This window comes from Dermochelys coriacea, chromosome 2 (assembly GCF_009764565.3).
Source record: "Dermochelys coriacea isolate rDerCor1 chromosome 2, rDerCor1.pri.v4, whole genome shotgun sequence".
NCBI lineage: Eukaryota > Metazoa > Chordata > Testudines > Dermochelyidae > Dermochelys > Dermochelys coriacea.
In genome coordinates, this window is record NC_050069.1 from 224432531 (window position 1) to 224446718 (window position 14188).

Here is a 14188-nt window from a genome sequence, read left to right on the forward strand (position 1 = left end):
AGCATATGTTGTTATACTCTCCAAGCATGATGGGTATAAAAATAGTTATAGGTATCTCTTGAAATTCTGTGAAGGGGCAGGCAGGTTGTAACTATCTAACTCTATCAAAATAAATTACAATAATTTTATCGATGACCATTTTCCCATCAATATTGAGATTCCCCCTCTACACTGCCCAGGTTCAAACAGGGACTACATCTTATCAGATACAAATCTGCTGTCTTTGGGCCAAGTTTTCCATTGCTTTTTACCTTGTGTAGTCATTCACACCTGAGCAAAGTAGGGATAAAATATTCGCATTCTGATTTGGTAGCAATTTATACCCACTTTCCATTTACTTTGCATAGATGTAAATCACAACACAAGAGGCAAGGCAAGGAAGAATCAGGCCATATGTGTTTTAAAAACTTTTTAAATCATATGGATCACTTATATTAATGTCTCTGATTGCTACACAAGGGCAATATAAGTGACAGTTGCTCACTGCAGCCTGCTAGAAAGCCTGTGCTCCTTCTTCCTTAGATTAGAAAGTATCCCGTTTGTATTCCTTCACCTCAAAGGATAATATATTTCATGCCAGACTGCTTGGAAATGAGTGATTTAGTTACAATGTTGATGCTGATGCACTGTTCCATGTGAGTGGTTTATGTGCTCGCTAGCTGTAAAATTGATAGAGGGCCAAATTCTGTCTTTTGCACTGAGAACTCCCACTGCTGTCTATGGAAGTTCCAGATATGTGGAGTCTTGCAGGATCATGTCCCAAGACTTCAGCAGAACACATCTCAGTCTCTGATTCTAAGATATCAGAAAAATACAGGTGTGAATACCTGGTCACTTTCCTACAATATCTGAAGGTTATCTATGGTACTGCAGAAAGACTTGCATAAATAAAGTTGCCAGCAGCATTTGAAAGAAACTTGTCTATTGATATTATTATTATTTTATTATTAAGCATTGTTATTCTTTATTGAACAATGGTATTGTGCAGACACCAAAAGGACCAAACTGGCTTTGAGGAATTAAGGGGGAAGATTGAGCTGGCCACATGCTGCTTCTGATAATGTTCCTCTCTGGGACACTAAGGCCTTTTTAAAAACCATCTCCCGGAAAGTGTTGTGTTGAGGACTGATATTCTGTTTCATGAAGGATTATGAGATTTCAAAATTTGATTTTTGTTTCGAATTTGAATGAAACCTGAACATTTCAAAATTCTTCACAAAGAAAAGTTCGGGGAGGAGAATTTGTTTCCGATCAATCAAAACATTTCATTTTGACAAAATCAAAACCATTTTCATTTTGACTTTTTTTGTCTTCTATTGTAATATAAACAATTTAAAAGTTCTAAAATAAAAATAATTTCAAAACAAAAAATTGAAATGTTTCATCCCCAAAATGTCAAAATGGGATGTTCTAACGTTGGCTCAGCTTTTTCCTCCAAACTGCAATATGCTTTTAATCACATCATTTTTATAAAAACTAAGGTTTTAAAAGTGCAAAGGATAAAAATGAAATTCTCTCCAGATGGAAAAGAAATATTCGGAGAGACAGACATGAAAACAAACAATCCTCCTCAGTGTATTCAGTGCAATCATAAACATACACAAAAACACATGCAAAACTTTTAATGGGATACCAAATGGGCAGGAAAATTGTTACAACTGGCCATGGATAAATAAGGTCTAATATGTTGTTGTTGTTGTTCAATTCCCAGAAGGGTCAGCAGAAACGTATCACTGAAGAAAGAATCCACAATGGAAAAAACAACTCACAGTTTCTTCTTACTGATTATGCTTCTAATCGTAAGTAAAAGAAAAATGAACTGCTTCTGACACCATAATAGAGGCTCAACTTAAATGTATACCCCAAATTAAAAAACACAGTAAAAGAACAAAAAAAGAGCCACCGTGGCTTAACACCTATGTAAAAGAAGCAGTGAGAGATAAAAAGGCATCTTTTAAAAAGTGGAAGTCAAATTCTAGAGAGGTAAATAGAAAGGAGCATAAACACTGCCAAATTATATGTAATAAGAAAAGCCAAAAAGGAGTTTGAAGAACAGCTAGCCAAAAACTCTAAAGGTAATAATGAAATGTTTTTTAAGTACATCAGAAGCAGGAAGACTGCTAAACAACCAGTGGGGCCCCTGGATGATCGAGATACAAAAGGAGCATTTAAAGATGATAAAGTCATCGCAGAGAAACTGAATGAATTCTTTGCTTCGGTCTCCACAGCCGAGGCTATTAGGGAGATTCCCAAACCTGAGCCGTCTTTTGTAGGTGACAAATCTGAGGAATTGTCACAAACTGAAGTGTCACTAGAGGAGGTTTTGGAATTAATTGAGAAACTTAACAGTAACATGTCACCGGGACCAGATGGCATTCACCCAAGAGTTCTGAAAGAACTCAGCTTTGAAATTGTGAAACTATTAAGTATGGTTTGTAACCTGTCCTTTAAATCAGCTACTGTACTCAATGACTGGAAGATAGCTAATGTAATGCCAATATTTAAAAAGGGTTCTAGAGATGAGCCCAGCAATTACAGACCAGTAAGTCTGACGTCCGTACCGGGCAAATTAGTTGAAACAATAGTAAAGAATAAAATTGTCAGACACATAGAAGAACATAAATTGTTGGCCAAAAGTCAACATGGTTTCTGTAAAGGGAGATCATGTTTTACTAATCTATTAGAGTTCTTTGAAGGGGTCAACAAACATGTGGACAAGGGGGATCCAGTAGACAGAGTGTACTTAGATTTCCAGAAAGCCTTTGACAAGGTCCTTCACCAAAGACTCTTATGTAAATTAAGTTGTCATGGGATAAGAGGAAAGATCCTTTCATGGATTGAGAACTGGTTAAAAGACAGGGAATAAATGATAAATTTTCAGAATGGAGAGGCGTAACTAGTTGTGTTCCCCAAGGGTCAGTCCTAGGACCAATCCTATTCAACTTATTCATAAATGACCTGAAGAAAGGGGTAAACAGTTAGGTGGCAAAGTTTGCAGATGATACTAAACTGCTCAAGATAGTTAAGACCAAAGCAGACTGTGAAAAGCTTCAGAAAGATCTCACAAAACTAAGTGATTGGGCAACAAAATGGAAAATGAAATTTAATGTGGATAAATATAAAGTAATGCACATTGGAAAAAATAACCCCAACTATACATACAATATGATTGGGGCTAATTTAGCTACAACTAATCTGAAGAAAGATCTTGGAGTCATCATGGACAGTTCTCTGAAGACGTCCATGCAGTGTGCAGCGGCAGTCAAAAAAGCAAACAGGATGTTAGGAATTATTAAAAAAGGGATAGAGAATAAGATGGAGAATATCTTACTGCCCTTATATAAATTCATGGTATGCCCACATCTTGAATACTGCCTACAGATGTGGTCCCCTCATCTCAAAAAAGATATACTGGCATTAGAAAAGGTTCAGAAAAGGGCAACTAAAATGATTAGGGGTTTGGAGTGGGTCCCATATGAGGAGAGATTAAAGAGACTAAGACTTTTCAGCTTGGAAAAGTGGAGAGTAAGGGGGGATATGATAGAGGTATATAAAATCATGAGTGATGTGGAGAAAGTGAATAAGGAAAAGTTATTTACTTGTTCCCATAATATAAGAACTAGGGACCACCAAATTAAATTAATGGGCAGCAAGTTTAAAACAAATAAAAGGAAGTTCTTCTTCACTCAGCATACAGTCAACCTGTGGAACTCCTTGCCTGAGGAGGTTGTGAAGGCTAAGACTATAACAGGGTTTAAAAGAGAACTGGATAAATTAATGGAGGTTAGGTCCATTAATGGCTATTAGCCAGGGTGGGTAAGGAATGGTGTCCCTAGCCTCTGTTTGTCAGAGGGTGGAGATGGATGGCAGGAGAGGGATCACTTGATCATTACCTGTTAGGTTCACTCCTTCTGGGGCACCTGGCATTGGCCACTGTCGGTAGACAGGATATTGGGCTGGATGGACCTTTTGGTCTGACCCAGTATGACCATTCTTATGTTCTTATGACACCTGACAAATGATAACCAGTAGAAATGTTCTGAAATCTAATACAAGTCTACACTATTACTGTTGTACACAGAGGACAAGGAATGGGTGTCCAACTGATTAAAATCAAGAATAATAAACCTACTGGCAGAAGAAATCTCTCAGAAATATGGTATGCCCTAAGATCAGTGTTTTTTGATGATACAGAGAGGAAAGAGTGAGGACTGAGTGACTATGAGTGAGTGTCTATGCATTCTAAATATGCAGTAAGAATAGTGTTGATGTCTGTGCTATAAAGTACCTCTGACACTGATTAAACTTCTTCTCTGGACTTCACTTAAGACTCAAATTGTAAATAATTGTCCTGAATTGGAATTAATCTTAGCCAGTCAGAGTATGAGGATGATGAACAGTGATTCAATGAATGTAAGGTCAGTCTGCATTCTGAATGGATACTGCTATTAGAACTAACCATCCATCTACCTATATGGCTTCCTCCACTACACACCCACTGCTCGTCCTCTCACCCTAACCAACTCCTCATAGTTAGGCATGGACCCCCTGATACCCGTGACCCCAAAGAAGGTTTATATGCCCACCCTCTCCAATAAGCAATTTTTTTAAATTAATTTTAGCTGCCCCTCCCCATCTCCTCTTTCAATTTCCCCCTCTCTAGTCCTTTTTATCCTTTTTTCCTAATCTCATGACTCTTCTTCCTTCCCCTTTCTGTCACCTCTATGCCATTCCCTCCTCCTCTGCTCTAACAGATGACTGAGGAGTACTTATATGAGAATCCCCATCAGCTCCCTTTCCTATGTGTTAAGCACAGTTTAGAGACATTGCTCAGGTACATGGCCTGATGACAGTTTCCAAAGAACCTCTTCTTCCCCTTCTTCCCTATGGTGTCATGTCCCTCAGAAGCCCCTCTGGCTTCCTTCAGTCTGGCACAGCACTTAGGTAGTTCCCCAGGCCTGCTTCCCATTTAGCTTTTAGGAGAGGATGAGAGGAGGTAGAGAGAGGCCAGAGGAGTTGTTGTGTGAATGTGAGATGAAGAATATTGGGAAGGGAGATCATGGAGGAGATCAGGGAGAACTAAGAGAGATTGTGTTTAGTAAAACAGGGATTAATACTTATGGCTTCCTGAGGAGCAAGATGAAGTAGAGGGTGGGTGGCTGTAGCTGGGGAGGGGAGATGGAGGAGGAGGGAGTGCAGATTTAACTGGAAAAATAGTTCCTGTTAACTTGGCCTCAGAGGTCATTAGTCCAGGATTCAGTTAGTGCCTTATAAACAGGAAGTGACCATATGATGTAAGCTAAATCATAGGACTGGAAGGGACCGCAAGAAGTCATCTAGCCCAGTCCCCTGCACTCATGGCAGAACTAAGTATACATATACAATAAAAGCTTTCTGTTCTGAGGAAAGTGTGTCATCATATTCTGATAGTTGCATTGGTGATGGTGCAGAACTACCCCAGATGGGGTACTAGAAGGAGGGAGCATTTGCACAATGTCTCCCAGAGTTCCAACATGGATGAAGGGGAAGGGTTTGAAACAGGATTGTGTGTTCCCCTCTGTGGCTGGCCAGCTTTGTTGGTTAATTAGAAAGGAGGAAGAAGTCATCCCCACCCCCTTGTGGAGTGACTTGCAAACTGATGCCAGCATCATGTGTACAGGCTGCAGTGTTAGTCATGCCCCCTAAAAGGGGGCACAATGGGGTAGGCTCTCTCACCTGAGCCTTCCCTGTATTTCTGTGCAGGCTCACCTGCAAAGTGTTCAGTAATCATAAAATGATTCTGCTCCAGATTAAGGCTACACAGTGAATTTAGATGCAATGAGACCAATATTGTATTTTACATAAAGTCTTTTGATTATTAAAATCCTTGACAAAGGGTCATTAAATCCACACCTTTTGCATAGCCATTACACCTCAGTGACTACACTATACATGGAAGGTCTGAACTGTTTCAAATTCTGAAAGGTTCATGTACTCTTGAAATATTTGTCATTTTAAAAACAAGGAAAACAAATTAATCATGGGTAAACCAGTGTGACAGAATCAAAAGCAGATTGTAATTCTATATAATTGTATAACTGATATTATGGAAAACTTATGTGATGGTCACAAATTTCTACAGTTCTGTTACTGAGACATTTGCCATTTTAACGAGCATACCCTTCATTTGGTACTCTTTCATCACTACAGCCTTCACAATTTTGAATATAATTTATTTATGTCTGGTGGCAGGCAAGCCCTGGCCCCCATCAGGCTTTTTGAGTCAACCACGTGAGCAACCTTCTCCCTTAAAATTTCTAAAGCCCATGTCTGGGCACTGGGCCAGCAAGGAGCACAGTGACTGCAGAACATAGGCCCCTTCTGCCAATCACCCAATCAGCTGCTCTTCCAGGATCTGGGCCAGGTAGGGATTCATCCCTTTGATGGACTGGTGGGTTGTTGTTCAAGGCAAACTCTGTGGGTTTCTGAGTCTGAGAATAAAACTGCTTCATCTGTTCATGGGGGACGGGGGAAAGTCAGAAGCCAAAAAACTTCCCCTAGCTGCCTAAAGATATTTTCAACAGTGTCTTTCTGGTCATCCGGCTATGTCCTATTCTTACTTCCTCTAGGCAGCTCCCCACAGCTGGCTGAGCAGGACCCTGGCTTTCTGTTGCTTCGGGGACAGTACATTTGAAATGCAGATTCTACCCCTCCTGGAAAGCCATGAAGCTGTTCTGACCATTCCCCATAAACCAGGGCAGTCAGTGGGTCACCATAGGATATGTCAGCATCATTGGGATTGGGTGGGCCGCCTGAGGGATCTGGACTTGACATGGTCCCAGGGGTTCCTGCCTAACCTCCACAAATCCTGTCCATTATAACACTTGCCAGGTAGGGGGCCATCTGGAGTTAGTTGAGTGGATTCTAGATCTTAATCCAGATACGAGGGACAAACCCTTTTTTCCCTGGCAAACATCAACCCCCCCCACACCCGCTGCCCTTGGGGAGGAAGGAGGTAACCCCAGGAATGGACACTGCTCTAAGCAATAAAGCAATACTTTTAACTAAGCAGGACAAGTCCTCAATCCATATCAGGGGCAATGGCGAGAGAAGACCCCCTTTGGGAAGTTACACATATGCATTCCCCAGCAACAAGACAGTGTACCCAGTCCCCCATATCTAAATATATAGATTAATGCTTGTTGACCTGATTAAGAGTTCCAGTAGCCCCAGCCCAAAGTGAAGTAAGACCCAATGCTTTGCTGTAGTCACTGAAGCTAGAATGTGCTGTGAACTCATTGAACAGTGAGTTCCAGTTCATGTTTCCTGGACCATCTATCCCCATTGTTGATGAGTTAGTCCAGAGTTTTCAACTGAGTTCACCTTTTCTCTGGATCACACCCCTCTGCTGTGGCTCCAGGGTCCATCCAGCTGCTCTCTATTTTAGTCCAAAAATCAAACTGCCAATACAGTGGCAGCATCTTTTCCAATCCCTACAATCCAATCCCCTGGGGCTAGCTGATTGGCCTAGAGTCACCCATGTGACCGTCAGCCAATCTCCTCTCTTGGTTTTGGAGTGACAACCTCCACCGTAATGAAATTCAAGACATGGGCAACCAGCCGCTTGTTTTTGTTTGAGAAAGACACTCGTCATCACCAGTGAAATTCCATTAGTCTGTTAGCCAATTTCCTGCAGCCATCCCACCCCCACAACAGAGGAGGCAGACCCTGCCAGATCTCTGGAAGGCAGTGTCGACCACCACCTCTAGCCAATCAGAGCTTTCTTGGGTGGTCCTATGCCACCTCACACTGAAAATATATATAACTTTCTAAATTATTTTCTGTTTCTGATTTTCCATTTTTGCTGGTGCTGCATAGTTCTTAAAGTCCAAAGCAATTTTTACTATTTGTTAACTTTATTGAAAAAAGGTAAAGGGATTCACTCTCTTGATTTTGATCATTAATTTAAAATATAGAGGAATCTGTTGAGCACATATTGTACACAGAGTATAATTTTGCAGATTCCTGAGGAAAGTATAGGACCGAATTCCACCGGCCAACCTATTCAGAAGAAAATGGATCTCGCTGGGCTGCCTCATATATTACATGTGGAAGTTTCTCATAATAAATGCAATAAGGGGTGAATCATCATTTTAAATTTCTTCACTATTTACTTTTTTCCCCTAAGACCTATTTGAAAGGAGCAGGATCTGATTATCTGTTCTGTTGCTTTTGAAAAAATTACTGTAAAGTGAATATTCCACCTTGCAGCTACATATTGCCAGCCAACTGTAAGCAACTGGGGCTCAAATGTACAAGTCTTACTTGTACAAGTATCCCCCTTGAAGGCAAATAAATATTTTATAGTTTAGACTTGGTGAGTATGTTTCTGCATTTGCTTATTTTCAAACTGTGGTACAAACAAAATGGGTACAGTTTTCTATTAAACAAAAGCCTGCCTGCACCCAAAAAGGTAGATTCTCAAATTAAGGATGCTCCAAGGTTTTAGCTCAGTCTCTGCTTTTAAAATTTAAAAATTAAAATAATGTCATTGTGAAGTTGATTAGTCTAAAGCAGCGCATTGTGCTTACGACCACCAAGGGCCAAATATAGTCTTCCTTCAAGCCCATGGCTTCCATTGGACTACTCATATAAGTAAGGATTCCCCATGTAAGCCAGGCTTGCAGGATGCCTCATAAAAGTAGTATAATAAATATTAATGAAGAGAAAAGTTGTTTTTCATTAAAATTACGGTGTCTTCCCATTATGCTAGTGATGGTCTCTTGCTTATTTAAAGACCTGCCAATATTAGTGATGTAAGCATCATGGGATCGCAGTATAAAAACTAGCTTCTATCCTGCTTTAATGCTAGATATATATTAGAAGAATTTTAATGTTCAATGTATGAATGTGAGGAACTAACATTAAATATTTCAAAGTTATTTTACTCATGTTAAACAAATATTAAAAGATGGGGGAAAATTATTATAATGTTCTATAACATTGAGAGTACCATGCATTAATTGCCCTCCTAAAGCATGCTCAATGGATGCTATCACTATCCTGCCATTAATAGTCGTGAAGAGACATGAGACCAGATTCAAGGTTCTGGAGGGTCTATGTAACCCATGCTGAGTTGTGCTGTGTTCCCACTCAAAGACTGGATGTACTGAAGGATAGGAATTTAGTGATCCATATAGTGGTGATGGTATATAACAATTTAAAAAAGAATTTGGAGGATATTTTTCAGCCACCAGAACCAATAATAATATATTATTGACTTGGCCAGAATTCATAAGATATTTTTCTAGGCTCAACATTAGAGGCTGCCAATTTACTACACTTAGTTTAGAAAAAAGACAGGTGGAAGAAAGAAAGTGATTCAATATATACCGCTTGGTCCTAAATGTTACTGAGTCAATCATTTATACAGTACTTTTTATGTTTTATCATTACTAATGATGGAGTAGTGCCTTTTTGGAAACTTGTTCATCACATGAAGCAGTTTCTGAAACAACTGTATTTTATGTTTCTTATTATCTGGAGTCTGTTGTACAAATGAGGAAAATCTTGCATCGATAAGACAGACTGATTTACTTGTGTTTAAGAATTCATAGTAGAGTGGGACAAATAATACATGCAAATTGCTTTCATCTGGACTGTATTACCAATTCTAGGTATAAAGAGATCATCAGTATTCCTAGCTCTCTACTCATAATGATAATTCATCTTCTTATAACTGTCATTTATTGAGTGGTCGCTTGGTGGTCGTATGTATGACGTCATTTACTTGGACTTTTAGGAGTGACATCATATGTACGGCTGCTAAACTGCTGCATGAGACATCACTTAAGCAGTTTTCTTCAGAAGAAATAATACTGATCACTTATACCATATGCCAAAGTCCTGATTATGAAGTTGTGAATTATTTATTTCTCTTTAATGAAGAATAATTTGTAATGCACAAGGTATTCTACTTTACTGTACATATCGACATTATTTGTACTTCCATCTGAAATAATTGATGGCTGGGAAATTTTTTCAATACATAGTAATGGACTTATTGAAAATACAAACCCACACAGTATAGCAGATATTAATCAATAAAAGATTACTTTAATCTTGTTAAATATCTTTTATGGCATAACAAATGTTAGAAAAAAGCATCTTAAGGTTAATTCCAAAAATACCCAATTACGAACCTCCAAATGTAAATTTCCAAATTTAGATTTCTAACCAAATTCCTTGATAATTTCTCCAAGGAACTAATAGCCTGATCCAATGCCCACTGAAGTTAATCGGAGTTGGATAGGAGCCTATGTGACCTGTATGTGGAGCCTATATGTGTATCTGAGCCTATAGCTGTGGAAGAGTGGACCATAGGATGTTATGAATAAAGTCATTTCCATTGACTTCAGTGGTCTTTGGATCAAGCCATTTAATACCAGAGTGGTGGGTGCAGTATAAGGTCCTTGCAGAGGCCCGTGTCTGTCCCTCCCCGTCAAGCCTGGAGGGAGGCCACGCCTCCTTGCTTCCACGTCTCTGGAAAAGCTGTCTTAAAGGGGAATTAGTAGCCTTTGAGGCCCTAGCCCTCTAGGCTGAGCCAGGCAGCAGAGAGTCTAGGTCCCTGGCCCTCAGGCAGGGCACAGCAGTGCATAGTCTTGGGGGCTCAGGCCCTCAGGCAGGGTGGAGCACCAAACAATCTCTTGCCTGATGTCCTAATTCAGGCAGACGGCAGACAAACACAGACCTCTTGGTCTAAGGAGGGAAGGCAGCCATCCTAGGGGTGAGGTAGAGGGACCCAGGCTCATCCTACTCCACAGGGTCCCATCCCAGGGCCCTTACAGTGGTGGACTGCTCTCCCATTGGGTCAATGGGGATCCCACTACAACATGCCAACCAGCATTCTGGCACTACAACCAGACTATTGTCTGGTGTTCCTGGACTACTTCCTATGACTCCCTAACTGGGTAACTTTACTTTGTGCATGTCCTCTGTCTCCTCAGGGTACACAGCTAGTGGCAGTCCCAGCAGCTCCTCAATTCCCTCCTTAGCTGGCAGCCTTGGCAGCCCCTTTAAATCCTCTGTGATGTAAAGGTCCCCGTTGGGCACAAGCCCCAGCAGTGGTGGGAGGCATCTGTTTCCTTCACCAGCTTCATCCAACTGAACTGGAGGGCCCACCTTTTGTATTTCCTGTCCCGCCCCCTGCTTCTGAAGGGGCAGGCATGGCTAGCTTGGCTTTACCCACCAGGGGGTGGGCGGTGGTTCCTCCCTGTCAGGCCCAGAGGGAGCCATGCCCCTTGCTACACTCCACACAATACATTCCATACAATAGAAATGACTAAAGCTCCTGTCATAAATATAAATGGAAGGGTAACCACCTTTCTGTATACAGTGCTATAAAATCCCTCCTGGCCAGAGGCAAAATCCTTTCACCTGTAAAGGGTTAAGAAGCTAAGGTAACCCCGCTGGCACCTGACCCAAAATGGCTAATGCGGGGACAAGATTCTTTCAAATCTGGAGGGTGGGGAACAAAGGGTTTGGTCTGTCTGTGTGATGCTTTTGCCGGGAACAGATCAGGAATGTAGCCTCACAACTCCTGTTAAGTTAGTAAGTAATCTTGCTAGAAATGCTTTAGATTTCCTTCTGTTTAATGGATGGTAAAATAAGCTGTGCTGGAGGGAATGTATATTCCTGTTTTTGCGTCTTTTTGTAACTTAAGGTTTTGCCTAGGGGGATTCTCTATGTTTTGAATCTGATTACCCTATAAGGTATTTACCAGCCTGATTTTACAGAGGTGATTCTTTTACCTTTTCTTTAATTAAAATTCTTCTTTTAAGAACCTGATTGATTTTTCATTGGTCTTAAGATCCAAGGGTTTGGGTCTGTGTTCACCTGTACATATTGGTGAGGATTTTTATCAAGCCCTCCCCAGGAGAGGGGTGTAGGGCTTGTGGGGATATTTTGAGGGAAGACATCTCCAAGTGGGCTCTTTCCCTGTTCTTTGTTTAAACGCTTGGTGGTGGCAGCATACAGTTCAAGGACAAGGCAAAGTTTGTACCTTGGGGAAGTTTCAGAGTAGCAGCCGTGTTAGTCTGTATTTGCAAAAAGAAAAGGAGTACTTGTGGCACCTTAGAGACAAACAAATTTATTTGAGCATAAGCTTTCGTGAGCTACAGCTCACTTCATCGAATGCATTCAATGAAGTGAGCTGTAGCTCACAAAAACTTATGCTCAGATAAATTTGTTAGTCTCTAAGGTGCCACAAGTACTCCTTTTCTTTTTACCTTGGGGAAGTTTTTAACCTAAGATGTAAGAGTAAGCTTAGGGGGTCTTTCATTCAGGTTCCCACATCTGTACCCTAGAGTTCAGAGTGGGGAAGAAAACTTGACAGCTCCAAAAATGTATTTTTCACATTTCGTCCTCAGATTTTTTTACCTGATTTTAAGAGACAGTGGGAGAGAGAGAGAAAATACTGTTCATACTTACAAAACATTGGTCAGATTTTCAAAAGTATTCATGCACAAATAAACTGTGCAAACCTACCTGATGTGTGGACTAAAAAGATTGTGCACTAAAAGAACAAAACTGAGCTTATGTCAGTGACTACCTTTGAGAATCTGGACCTATTGGATCAAAATGTTAATGTTCTAGGTTTTATCCAAATACAGGAAATATTTACTATATGCCATAAGGCAGTTTCTATTTATAAGACACTCATAAGAAAGTCACCTCTGTATTTTTAATTTCTCTGGATGAAATCTAGGGCCCATTGAAGTCGTTGAGAGTTTTGCCATTGACTTTAATGGGGCCACGATTTGACTCTTTACATTTTCTAATGACGAGAATACAGTCCCATTTGTTACATTATAGCTTAATTTAAACAATAGGTACAGATAAAAATGCACTGTGCTAAATACAAAATTAACAGCAGGGTGTGAGTTCTTACCCCATTTGCACACACACACTGCTGCCACGCCCACCCACCCACCCAAAAGACCAACAACCACAGAGTGAGGTGTTCTCCTTTAACTATACACCCAATGAGAGTTTTGCCATTATCTTCTTTGGGAACAGGCCTAGTCCCTTCGTGTGTGGCAATTTTTAAAATTGCTCTTCAAGAATAAGATGTCTTCTCTCTCAGAAATATCCTACTCACAAAAAGACTATCATCCCCTTTAAAAATGGCTTTACAATAGTAAATCATCATGTCCTCACCTACTACAAGATCCCTTTAGTACATTTCCTTTCTGCTGGCATTTCTTGCTTTTAATTTCAAAGTACACTATGTTTCTGTGTTATGTAGCCCCGGTGAATGCACAGTCCTCTTTTATTTATATAATATAAAAAGATCATCTTGAAAAGGTTAGAAAAGGATGTTAAGATTTTTTAATTACTTAACATGTTCTTACTGTTCTAACATATAGATTTATATTTTTCCTTTTTATTTCATATTTAAATTTTTCTCTAAGTTGTAAGGAAAAATCTAGTGGAACAAACTTGTATAATTCAGGATCACAAACTTTTCAATCTCTTCTGGCATTGCTAATCTTTGAATTGGTTTTGATCGTGTTTGGCCAAAAAGGGGGTCAGATCATCCCTTCTCCAGGGGAAACCTATTTAGGGGAAAGGAAACTGTATGCACAGAACAATAAGGTGGCTCCACCTCCAAAATCTGAAGATCTTTCCAAATCTCCATGCATGGCAGGGAAGCCACCAAAGCAGAGACCATCCATATGGAGACCCTGTCCCTCTACTCTTTCATCCCATCCCTCTGTAGCCTTCCTCGCTCACTGAATGTTTTGTTAATTCCTCCTTGAAATTAAGTTAAATCAGCAACATCCCCTTTTTCCAACACCACGGTTGGGTGGGGCAGAAATTAATGACTACATAGAGTAACATGTAGAAAATACAAGTAGACGCTTGCTTTAGCAATTGGACATTTTAATAGTACCTCTCTGAAGCATTGAATTAAATGACGTTGCATTGGTGTAAAATTGGAGTAAGCATCAAATTTTTGGGGGCATTCTGATCATGGCTTTCCCAAGTGCCTCTTGCACCTTGTCACATCAGCACATCATGGATCTCATTTGGAACCATCCTAATGACTGATGCTTGATATTTGGTTGTTGCAGATGTTGCTTTGGAAGGTCTTTTGTGGATCCCACTTCCTTTTCACTGATCTGGAGTACATTTACATATTTGTTCT

General features: G+C 40.2%; 1 protein-coding gene across 1 annotated transcript in view; it reads left to right on the plus strand.

Moving 5' to 3' along the window:
* The window catches only part of CALCR (calcitonin receptor), a 269917-nt gene that overhangs the window by 140854 nt on the left and 114875 nt on the right, over positions 1–14188 (plus strand). The window contains exon 2 of the mRNA XM_038392848.2: positions 1712–1799. Within this exon, the coding sequence (XP_038248776.1) occupies positions 1752–1799 (48 nt within the window). The 5' untranslated portion in view covers positions 1712–1751. The remainder of the gene's footprint in view (positions 1–1711; positions 1800–14188) is intronic.